The sequence below is a fragment of the Gekko japonicus genome, unplaced genomic scaffold (genome assembly GCF_001447785.1).
Source record: "Gekko japonicus isolate JY-2015 unplaced genomic scaffold, Gekko_japonicus_V1.1 scaffold641, whole genome shotgun sequence".
Lineage (NCBI taxonomy): Eukaryota > Metazoa > Chordata > Lepidosauria > Squamata > Gekkonidae > Gekko > Gekko japonicus.
Window position 1 is genome coordinate 847,289 of NW_015177027.1, and position 12,454 is coordinate 859,742.

Genomic DNA, 12,454 nt, shown 5'->3' on the forward strand with positions numbered 1-12,454 from the left:
GGAATTCCAGCTCATCTCCAGGCAACAGAGATCAGTTCCCCTGGAGAATATGGGTCCTTTGGAAGGTGGACTCTGTGGCATTGTGCCCCACTGAGGTCCCCGTCCTCCCCAGGCTCCATCCCCAAATCTCCAGGTGTTTCCCAACTTGGATCTGGTAACTCTACACCAGTGTTCCCTCTCAGCTGAGTTAGTGTGAGCTAGCTCACAGTTTTCTAGCCTACAGCTCACACATTTTTGTCTCAGCTCAGGAAGGACGGCTCCAGAGCCAACTAAATTATGCAGTAGACAAATCGCTTGCTCACAACTTTAATGCGAGTAACCCACCAAGTAGAATTTTTGCTCACAAGACTCCACAGCTTAGAGGGAACATTGCTCTACACACACACCCATCCCCTGGCCGGGGGCGGGGGGGGGGGGAGACACCTAACAACCCTAGTATAAGATTTCCCCCCTCCATCTCAAACTAGTGTTGCCAGTTCCAGACTGGAAAATTCCTGGAGTTTTGGGGGGTAGAGTCTGAGGAAGATGCACCCTGGGCAGGGGAAAGACCTCGGAGGGCTATAATGCTGCAGAGTCCACCCCCCAAAGCAGCTGTGTGCTCCAGGGGGTCTCGTCCCTTTCGTATGGAGATCAGTTGTAATTCCAGGTGGTCTCCAGGCCCTGCCTGGGGTCTAGCTAAGCAATTCCTGCCAGATGGCACCATCACCCCACCCACCCATTTCCCCCATGGGGGAACTGTTCTGTGTCACCTGGAGGTCAGTTGTAGTCCTGGGAGAACTCCAAGGCCCACCAGGAGGTTGGCAACCGTATCTCCAACTCCCTTTCTCCAAGGCAGGGAAGTGGATTCTCAGAGGGCAAGGGCTTTTAGATGCAGGGAGAAGGAAGCGATGGAAACTGGGGACGGGTGGGCAAAAAGGCCCGCTGGTAACGCTTCAGAGCCACAATCAGTGTTGCTCAGTTAGGCAAACTGCTTAATAGCTTTGATTGGGTCAGAAATGGCTGGCTGGGTCAGGCCGATGTCTGTGTCATCCTTTGTCCAGTTTGCAGCAGCGGGGCCCGCCTTTTGGAGTGCGCTGTAAGGGTGTGACAGTGTCGTCTCCCCTCTGTCCCCAGCTTCAGTTAGGCCGGAGATAGACTGCCTCTGGACAAGGAGGCTCTGTCCCTGCTTGATGAACCTGTCTTGTCCTTTTATTTTAAAAAGCCAAGTCGTACAAGCGAGGGCCGTACAGCCATCGGTGGCAGAGAAACACCCCCAACTGTAAGAGAAGGGGCCGGGGGCAAGGGTCCAACTAGAGGCAAGGGTCCAACTAGACAGTGGCCAGCTATAGGCCTGATAAGCTTGATCCCAGTCCCTTTTTCCTAGCGCAGGAATGAGCTGCTAGTCTGTGGGTCTCATTGTCCCCGTGAATGTTTTGCTTGTTCTGGCCTGGATGTCCCTGGACAAGCCTGGTCTTGTCCGATCTCAGAAGTTAAGCCAGGTCAGCCCTGATTGGTTCTTGGGTGGGAGACCACGGAGGAAGCCCAGGGTTGCTACGCAGAGGCAGGGAAGGGTCAACACCACCTCTGTTGCCTTGACAACCCCGGGGGGGGGGTCAGCTGCGAATTGACAGCACTTTCCCGCGCACACAATATTTTGCATCCCTATCCTGGGCGCACGATGGGAACGTTGTGTCTGCGGTCACAGCTGACTTATAGCAACCCCACAGGGTTTTCAAGGGCAGGAGACCTTCAGAGGTGGTTTGAGATTGCCTACATCTGCATAGTGACTCTGGTATTCCTGGGTGGTCTCCCATCCAAATACTAGCCAGGGCTGACCCTGCTTCGTTACCAGGCTCTAACGAGGTCGCGCTAGCCTCAGCTATCCAGATCAGGGTGTGTTATCCCTGCCTCTTGCCAGATGTTACATTTGGGGCTATGCCACCTCACATACCTTCAGTGCACCCTACCTGTGTTCCTTCCAGATTGCCTGGAAGGAGACCCTCAACTGTAATGTGACCAGTTAGATGGTGGATTTCCTGTCTAGGCTAGGCTGGTGCGAAAGCAGGATGCCGTGATCGGAAGGATCACCTGGGAAAGTATTGCAATAAGTGTAGGATTTGATGCGTTTCTCGTGCAAAGGGTCCCAAATCCAGTTAGAGGGTTTCAGGGTGTTGAAATGTAACCCACCTTTTATCCCCAATGGGGATCCAAAACAATTTACCTTGTTCTCTGTTTTATCCTCACACCCAACCCTGAAAGGTAGAAAAGAGTAGAATCATAGAGTCGGAAGGGACCTCCAGGGTCATCTAGTCCAACCCCCTGCACAATACAGGAAATTCACAAATACCTCCCCCCCCCAGGAGTTGCTGACCTAAAACTAGCAGTTATTTTACAAAGGAATTTCAAAGGGGGATTAAAAAGAGACTGCTGAATTGAGAGTCATAATGAAGCTCAAGACAATGCACCCACCAGGACTGAATAGAAACCTAGGTTTCCTATCTCATTACCAGTGTTGATTTCTCCATGCCTACTACCTCTCTGCATATCAAACCTAATCCAAAAACACCTGCCATTGTCATTTGCCTGCTAATGTCATGTGGGGTCTGAAATCACTTCCCAATGTATAAGACTCTGTATATGAAGAAGTGAGCAGTGGCTCAAAAGCTCACACCCTGTCACAAATTTTGCTCCTGGACTCTTGCTCTTTTCTACTGCTACAGACTGACTATCACAGCTACCCAACTTGATCTACCTGTAAGCAATGCTCCCTCTAAGCTGTGGAGCCTTGTGAGCCAAAATTCTACTTGGTGAGCTACTGGCATTAAAGTTGTGAGCGAGCGATTTGGCTGCTGCATAAATCAGTTTCCTCTGGAGCCCTCCCTTCCTGAGCGGAGACAAAAATGTGTGAGCCAGAGGCTAAAAAACTGTGAGCTAGCTAGCTCACACTAACTCAGCTTAGAGGGAACACTGGTCACTGACCGCATTTGGTTGCAGCTGTCTGCTGGGTGGAACATCCAGATTTGCCTTCGAGAAATGTGCGGAAAAAGTCTGCCAGGTGGAATTTGACATAGGCCTGGAACCATGTTGTGGGTAGTTGGTTTTGTTTCCGTCGCCTCTTGGAAATTAGCAGCACAAAATGTTTGTGCTCTCAGCAATCTGTTGGCAACACCCTTGCGCCCATTTTATAGCTTAGGGTGCTGAGGGAAAGGGTTTTGGCCGGTTTGCTTGTCAAATTCACTTCGGTCATGACCAGGACACTGACCTCCTTATCCATCAAGTTCCTTTCAAATCTGTTATATATGTCACATGGGTGTATCAGGGATTTTCCCATGGGGAAGTTGTAAACCATAGAGGTGGAGAGTTTCATAATATACACATTGGGGCCTTCCCCCACCTCCACTCTGGAGTACCGTTTTGGAAACGGGAAGGGGGGTGGCGATTTCAGCAGGTGTATCTCAACATCAGTTTTTTTAAACGCTATAATATCTAGCAGTATTATTGATGGAAGGCAAGGCATGCTTTGACCAAAATGCTCCCAAGTTGTGTATGTATTCATTGTAAGTTTGGCTTTTTGGGGTTTAGGGAAAAGGCTTTGTGCTTTTGGCATGCGTTCTCAGCCTATGGGAAAATCTAAACTGGTATTAGGTGTTGGAGATTTGGAATTACCCTTTCCATAGCTGCTGCAGGGTCTCTGGGGGCATTTACAAAGGGAAGGAACAAGCAGGTGGTTTATTTACCCTCTTCCTACAGCCTGTTTCCCCCTACAGATGCCCCCCATAGCAATTTTTCAGCTAGCCCCACTGCTGGGCTTTGAGATCAACTGGGAGAGGGGCCTATTGGCAGAGAAGAATGAGAAGGTGTGTGAAAGAAGAGAAGAGATTGGATTTATACCCCGCGGTCACACACACACTGAATAATCCGCTTTTAATCCACTTTCAGTGCGCTTTCCAACTGGATTTTACTGTGTGAACTGGCAAAATGCAGTTGAAAAGTGCATTGAAAGTGGATTATTTAGTGTGTGTGATTTCAGCCTCAGAGCAGTTTACCATCTCCTTTTCCTTCCCCTCCCCACAACAGACACCCTTTGTGGTCGGTGGGGCTGAGAGAGCTCTGACAGAAACTGCTCTTGAGAGAACAGCTCTGAGAGAATTTGTGACTGATCCAAGGTCACACCAGCAGCTGCGTATGGAGGAATGGGGAATCAAAACTGTTTGGACCTACACCAAAGGGGTTACATATTCCATTCCTCCTTTCCTCTTTTCCCTTCACAGTCCATGACAATATCTGTTGGGACCAACCCAATGACCTATAACAGTGTGTCAGCTTTTGAGCGCTCCCTAAAGCGATTCCTTACATTTGTGTTACCTCACTTGCCTAGAAGAAGAATTGGGGATCTTCCTTTGCAGAGGTTACAGGCATTTCCTTCTTCAGGTGCAAATCTAGGGAGGTGGCTTTGTGCTCGTGTGATCTGAAATTGTGTGGGGCGGAGGGACCCACGAGAGCCAGGGTGGCCTGCGGTTAGCCTGTCAGCCCTAGAAGGGGACAGGCCTGGGTTCAAATGCCTTCTCAGCCACAGAGGGATGAGTCCGGACCACTCGCTACCTCTGAGGCTAACCTACCTCACAAGGTTGTTGTGAGGGTGAGAGGGAACAACTGCATACATCCCCTTGAGCGCCATGTGGGAAGGGGAGTGTGGAGTAGCAGTTGCAGCACCTCGAGGATTCGGATGCCCACTGTGCCTTGGTAGCTTGCAGGGTGACCTTGGGCCAGTCACGTTCTTCGCCTAGTCCACCTCACAGGGTTGTTGGGACTAGGACAGTGATGGCGAACCTTTTAGAGACCGCGTGCCCAAACTGCGACCCAAAACCCACTTATTTATCGCAAAGTGCCAACACGGCAATTTTAACCTGAATACTGAGGTTCTACTTTAGAAAAAATAACTCATCCATTAACTTGAGATGATCCAAACAAAGTAAGGCAAGCAATCCCAAATGCTTTCATTTACTTAACATTATTTGGCAGAGAATTCGACACTTTAATGATGGTCTGGGCCTGGCTAGGGTGTTGGCACGCGTGCCGACAGAGAGGGCTCTGAGGGCCACCTCTGGCCCCCGTGCCATAGGTTCGCCACCACTGGACTAGGATAAAAAACGGAAGTGACGAGAGGGATGTCATAAGCTGCTTTGGATCCCCCACGGGGGGGGGGAAGGTGGAGTATAACTGAAGTAAATAAACAAACATGGCTTCATAGCCCTCCTCCTCTCCTTCTGGCTTCAGTGTGAGGCAGCAGGAAGTGGGAAAGGGGGGAGCCAGTCAGTTGCAGGAGAGGAGACGCCTCCGTCTCCCTTTCGCTTTGCCTCCGGGAACAGGGAAGAGAAAGCCGGAAAGTCCAGACTTTGTCCTGGGGAGTTCCTGTCTTTGGAAAGCCCCTCTAGCTTGTCCCTCCCTCCCTACTTGGGGAAGGGTATGGCGTTTCTTGGAAGAGCAAGTTGGAAAGGGAGAAGCAGAGACCCAATGCTCCCTCTAAGCTGGGGAGTCCTGTGAGCCAAAATTCTACTTTGTGGTTTACTGGCATGAAAGTTGTGAGTGGGCGATTGGGCTGCTGCATCCGTTAGTTCGCTCCGGAGCCCTCCTTCCTGAGCGAAGGCAAAAAATGTGTGAGCCGGAGGCTAAGGAACTGTGAGCTCGCTCACACTAACTCGGCTTAGAGGGAATACTGCCAGAGGTCTCTTCAGGTGCTGTGGGACTTGAATCTAGCTGTTCTGTGGCTGGGGTTGCCAGCTCCGGGTTGGGGAATACCTGGAGGTTTGGGGGTGGAGCCTGAGGGGAGGGATTTTGGTGAGGTACACTGCCATAGAGTCCATAGAGTCCACCCTCGGAAGCGGCCATTTTCTCCTGGCGGAATGGTCTCTGTTGTTTGGAGATGAATTGTAATTGTGGGAGATTGTTCTTATGAAAAGCTTGAAAGGGGGATGGGATATATTCATGAAGGATACGTCCTATTAGCGTCTCTTAACCCTCTGTCAGCCCCTCAGGAACCCCTCAGGTGCAATAAGTCCTTTCACAAGCTTTATTTGAGAAATCTGATATAGTTGCTGTGCGATCGAACGTTCTGACAGAACTGAAGGATAATGCAAACTAGGGGATGACAAGAACTTTGGTTCAGCCTCCATGCAGACGTCAGGATGACATAGAGCGCAGGCAGGTCAACACAGGTTAACGTAAGATAATGAGGACGGTGAGAATGTTATCATTCGAACCACTCTGCAAGGCCATGAGAATGCGAAACGGCGAAGAGACTCACTGGCCGTTTTGCGGAGGACGTTTCCTTTCACAGATTGCAAGTCCCAGTCCCCCCTTCAGGAATGTCAGGGGAGGACCGTGCAGACAATGAATCAACACCCAGCAGGTGCAGAACGGGAGTTTGGGAACTAGAAGGGGGGGGCGGACAAACAGCGGAAGCATTGACAGAGCATAGCTATGTATGTCAGAGACCATGGTTACAGGCATATTGACCCAATGACCTAGGCTAAGGTCCGATCCTGACACCCTGGTGGCTGAGGGGAACCTCCACATTCAGAGGCACTAATCCTCTAAATCCCAGAGCCAGGAGACCACACCAGGGGAAGGCCACAGCCTCCATGCCCTGTTGTTGGCCATTTAGAGGAACTGGTTGGCCCCTGTGTGAGACAGGACGCTGGACTAGATGGACCATTGGTCTGATCCACGCAGGGCTCTTCTTATGTTCTTATAGATCGGTTCATGGAGGATAGGTCTATCAACGGCTACTAGCCACGGTGACTGAGGGGAACCTCCACATTCAGAGGCAGTAATCCAGTAATCCAGAGACAGGAGGCAAGAGCGGGGGAAGACCTCGGCCTCTATGCCCTGTAGTTGATTGTCCTGGGGAACTGGTTGGCCACTGGGTGAGGCAGGATACTGGACCAGGTGGACCACTGGTCTGATCCAGCAGGGCTTTTCTTATGTTTTTATTTTCTTATGAGATCTCCAGTCACCGACTGGAGGTTGGCAAGCCTCTCTGGCAGAGTCGGGATTCGAACCTGGATCTCTCAAACCCTGGTCCCTAGACCCTAATAACTACTAACAGTGATGCTGTTTGTTGTTGATAGCGCTCAGGCCAGTCCTGGACGTCATATTTTTAGCTTCTTTTGTCCACCGTTTCCAAGAATGTGCTTTTGTGCAACCTTTTTTGGCCCGGATCCATTAGGAGGTCGTTTTAAGTTTTCACTGTCATGGGGACAAAGGCAGGCGAGACAGCTGAATCGGGCCGAGGCGAGGAGACGTCAGCCGGCTGCGTGGCTCATGTGGGGGGGTGGGGATGATGAACCTTATGAAGTGGCAGAGACCTGAGGGGGTAGAATGACCAGTGCCACTTGGATGGGGTTGTTGAATCACAGGTTTTGAATGCTCCCCAACGTCTCCATAAAATTGGATCGGCTCCTGGATCAGCGAGCTGTACCTAAAACCCCAGCCCTGTCTTCCACCCGTCTACCGCAAGGCCCCCGACCTGTTCTGTCGGTTCAATTGCCATTCATGCTTTTATCACTCCAGATCTCCAGGGCACAATTCAAGGTGTTGTTTGCGAGCTATAAAGCCTCATAAAGGGCTGGGCCCTATATCACTCCTGGGCTTTTACGGTAAGACATACTAAGCGGCGGTGGCTCAAGTGGTTAAGACGCTGAACTGCAGGCTGTGGAAGGTCAGGAGTTCAGCAGTTCGAGACCCGAGTTGCCGCATGACGGAGTGAGCTCCCGTCTCTAGTTCCAGCTCCTGCCAACCTAGCAGTTCGAAAGCAAGCAATTGCAAGTAGATAAATAGGTACCACTTCGGTGGGAAGGGAACAGCGTTCCGTGCGCCTTGGTGTTTAGTCATGCCAGCCACCTGACCATGGAAATGTCTTCGGACAGCGCTGGCTCTTCGGCTTTGAAATGGAGATGAGCACCGCAACCCTAGAGTCGGACTCGACTGGCTTTCGAGCAAGGGAACCTTTACCTTTATCTATACTAAAAGAAGAGTTCATAAAAGACGTTTTGGGCTATCAAGGCAAAGGTTTCCCTTGCGCGAAAGCCAGTCGACTCCGACTCTAGGGGGCAGCGCTCGTCTCTGTTTCCAAGCCGAAGAGCCAGCGCCGTCCGAAGATGTTTCCGTGGTCATGTGGCCGGCCTGACTAAATGTCGAGGTGCACGGAATGGTGTTACCTTCCCACCGAAGCAATACCCATTGATCTACTTGCACTTTTTTGCTTCCGAACTGCTAGGTTGGCAGGGGTTATACAATTGCAGAATTTGCAATCTGTTAAACGTTCCTTTGGGGGGCTGGTTTTTAGTGGGTGGGATGAACAAGTATCTTTTAAAAGATATTTATACAACCCTTTTCTCCCCAACGGGGACCCAAAAGTGGTAGCATCTGTCTCCCTACCTCCATTCTATCCTCACAACCAATGTTCCCTCTAAGCTGTGGAGTCTTGTGAGCAAAAAATCTACTTTGTGAGCTACTGGCATTAAAGTGGTGAGCGAGCAATTTGGCTACTGCATCAATTAGGCTGATCTGGAGCCATCCTTTCCTGAGCTAAGACAGAAATGTGTGAGCCGGAGGCTAAAAAACTGTGAGTTTGCTCACACTAACTCAGCTTAGAGGGAACACTGCTCACAACAGCCTTGTGAGGCAGGCTGTGCTGAGAAAGAGTGAATGGTCCATGGTCACATGCAGTGTCCCCTCTGAGTTAGTGTGAGCAAACTCACAGTTTTTTAGCCTCCGGCTCACACGTTTTTGTCTTAGCTCAGGAAAGGACGGCTCCAGAGCAAGCTAATCTATGCAGCAGCCAAATCGCTCGCTCACAACTTTAATGCCAGTAGCTCACAAAGGAGAATTTTTGCACACAAGGCTCCACAGCTTAGAGGGAGCATTGCTCACATGGCAGAGAGGGGGGTTCGAACCTTGGCTTCCCACATCCTAGTCTGGCTCTCTAACCCCCTCTACAGTGTTGGCATTCTCTGTCTAAAGGTAAAGGTTCCCTTGCTTGAAAGCCAGTCGAGTCCGACTCTAGGGTTGCGGTGCTCATCTCCGTTTCAAAGCCGAAGAGCCAGCGCTGTCCAAAGACGTTTCCGTGGTCATGTGGCCGGCATGACTAAACACCAAGGCGCACGGAACGCTGTTCCCTTCCCACCGAAGCGGTACCCATTTATCTGCTTGCAATTTCTTGCTTTCGAACTGCTAGGTTGGCAGGAGCTGGAACTAGAGACGGGAGCTCACTCCGTCATGCGGCACACTCCGGTCTCGAACTGCTGAACTCCTGACCTTCCACAGCCTGCAGTTCAGCGTCTTAACCACTTGGGCCACCGCAGCTCCTATTCTCTGTCTAGTCAGTTTGAAAACGGAACTCTGTAAATAAACCATCTAGATTCTCACCCAGGGCTTGGCTTCTTGACTCTCCTATGACCTTTATGTATTTAATGCCTGATACTTCCTCCACGCTCAGGGCAGCCTGCGTGGTCCCTTCCTCCGTGTTATCCTCTCAGCAACCCTGAGAGGTAGAAGAGGCTGAAAGACAAGCGAGGGGCACTTCCTTAAGGCCACACAGCAGGCTTTGGGACGGGGTGGGGATTCGAACTTGGGTCTTCCGGATCCTAGTCAGACGCCCTAACCCAGGGTCCCTCAACGTGGCGCCCGTGGGCGTCATGGTGCCCGCAAACACCTTTCTTGGTTCCCGCTGAGTGCTTTTAGAAAGTGGGTTGGGCTAGGCAAGGCTTTTGCCCAGCAGGGCTTCTGATTGGCCGTGTAGACTAAAAGGCGTCTTGGTTAGGGTTGCCAGGTCTGGGTTGGGAAATACCTGGAGAGTTGGGGGGTGGAGTCTGAGGAGGGTGGAGTCTGGGGAGGGGAGGGACTTAAATGGGGTCTAATGCCGTAGAGTCCACCTTCCAAAGCAGCCGTTTCCTCCACGTGAACTGATCGCTGTCGCCTGGAGATTAGTTCTAATACCCCCCCCCCCTCCAGCCAACGGAACTCTGTAAATAAACCATCTAGATTCTCACCCAGGGCTTGGCTTCTTGACTCTCCTCTGACCTTTATGGATTTAATGCCTGATACTTCCTCCGAGCTCAGGGCAGCCTGCATGGTCCCTTCCTCCGTGTTATCCTCTCAACAACCCTGAGAGGTAGAAGAGGCTGAAAGACAAGCGAGACGGGCACTTCCTTAAGGCCACACAGCAGGCTTTGGGGCGGGGTGGGGATTCAAACTTGGGTCTCCCGGATCCTAGTCGGATGCCCTAACCCAGGGTCCCCCAACGCGGCGCCCACGGGCGTCATGGTGCCCGCGAACCCCTTTCTTGGTTCCCGCGGAGTGCTTTTAGAAAGTGGGTAGGGCTAGGCAAGGCTTTTGCCCAGCAGGGCTTCTGATTGGCCGTGTAGACTAAAAGGCGTCTTGGTTAGGGTTGCCAGGTCTGGGTTGGGAAATACCTGGAGAGTTGGGGGTGGGGCCTGAGGAGGGTGGAGTCTGGGGAGGGGAGGGACTTAAATGGGGTCTAATGCCGTAGAGTCCACCTTCCAAAGCAGCCGTTTCCTCCACGTGAACTGATCGCTGTCGCCTGGAGATTAGTTCTAATACCCCCCCCCCTCCAGCCACCAACTGGAGGTTGGCAGCTCTAGTCTTGCTGGCCACCATCCTGGGCCTGAGTTCCAGAGTTGCCCGCAGGTTCAAAAAGCTGGGGGGCTCTGCCCTAACCACCGTTCCGCACCGCCTCTCCTTGCAAACAGGCTCCCAAATCAAGCCACCCGAATGTGCACACAAAACAGAGTCATAAATCTTCAGCTGCTGGGGTGAGGTTGACCCTTTTTACGCCTTTCTTTCTTTCTTTCTTTCCCCTCCACGACCGATCAAAACAATGGCCCAAATGAGCCTGCTGGACCACATTCATGTCATGTCAAGTTCTGGTAAACACAGATCTGGGCAGGAGGGAGCAATTCTCTCTCGGCAATAACAAGCCATAAATCTCTTGCGAAGGGCAAACCGCCTTCGGTGTGCATGTGTGCAAGAGAGACAACGAACGAACGTGCCCACAGTCATGCGCTTGTGTTGATGTACGGGAGCCTGTGACGCTCCTCTTCCCCCCCCCCTTTGTTTTGGTCCTTGCAGGCCCACCCTCTCTGTTGCAACCGCTCGCAAACTAACCCGCCGTGTACTTCCGTGTCCTGACATGGGCAGGCCCTCCGCCGAGACAGGCCGTTCCAGGAAACTGTAGGCCACTTTAATTTGATGTGGAAAGGGGTGGTTGTTGCCGGTAACTCAGGGTGAGTGAGAAGGGGAAGTCTGTCCCGCCTTAGAGTGACCCAGAACGGCAGAAGAAGGGGCTGCCAGGAGAACCAACGGCTGGGCAGAGCGGCTGGGGGACACGGGTTCAAATCCCCCTTCAGGAGATGGCGGGGGTTGGAGATGGGAGTGACCTTGGAGGGGGGGGAATAATGCCATAGCATCCATCCCCCAGAGCAGCCATTTACTCCAGGGAAACTGATCTAGAGTTCAGTTCTAATCCCGGGAGATCTCCAGGCCCCACCTGGAGGGTATACAGAAATATATATCACTGTGATATACATTTTTGTATGTCTTCCTAACACTGTGACCCTCAGTTTTTGTATTTCCCACCTGGAGGGTGGGCTACCCTTCAGAGCCAGTTTGGTGTAGTGGTTTAGGAGCGTGGACTCTTAATTTGGGAGAACCGGGTGTGATTCCCCACTTCTCCACAGGCAGCTGCTGGTGTGACCTTGGGTCAGTCACAAGCTCTCTCAGAGCTGTTCTCTCAGGAGCAGTCCACGAAAGAGCTCTCTCAGCCCCACTGACCTCACGGGGAGTCTGCTGTGTGGAGGGGAAGGGAAAGGGAATGTAAGTCACTCTGAGAAGGGCGGGGTATAAATACAATCTCCTCTTCTTCTCTTCTAGATTCACCACCTGTGGGATATGTTGTTCTGCATGGGGCTGTCCAGGGGAGCGGGGAGTGTTTGTTTTCCAGGCGGTGGGCGGGTCCGATGAAATGGCCTTTGGTCCCTTCTGCGACAACAAACCTGCTCCTTTTCCCTTGGCTGAGGCCGGAGTTGTGACCCAGTTGTTGCCGTCCCGGTGATGTAACGGCTCTGCAATCTCTCTTCCCGGGGGGTGACTCACTCCGATATCATAAGCCCGAGTCACTTCTTAATGGTCTGTGTCGCAACTTCAGAACAAAGGATTGCTTTGTGGCCGGACAGGAACTCGCGCCTACCTGCCCTGGCGGAAAACCTCGGTCCTGCAAAGCTCAGGTCCGTGCCTCGGACACTGAACAGGGTCCTCTGTTTCTCTGGCAGGGTGTCATCATGAAAGAGGAGGTAGAAACCGGCGTCAGGTTCATCTCTCGCCTGGTGAACCGGCACGACAAGCTGGCCAAGGGGCAGGTGCAGCTCTTTGGGGAGAGTCTGGTCACGGTGCTGTG

The 12,454-nt window shown here is 52.0% G+C and overlaps 1 protein-coding gene across 1 annotated transcript in view; it reads left to right on the forward strand.

Annotated features, from left to right (window-relative positions):
• LOC107124389 (protein BTG3-like) overlaps positions 1 to 12,454 on the forward strand; it is a 23,557-nt gene that overhangs the window by 951 nt on the left and 10,152 nt on the right. The window contains exon 2 of the mRNA XM_015427853.1: positions 12,330 to 12,451. Coding sequence (XP_015283339.1) covers positions 12,339 to 12,451 — 113 coding nt within the window. The 5' untranslated portion in view covers positions 12,330 to 12,338. The remainder of the gene's footprint in view (positions 1 to 12,329; positions 12,452 to 12,454) is intronic.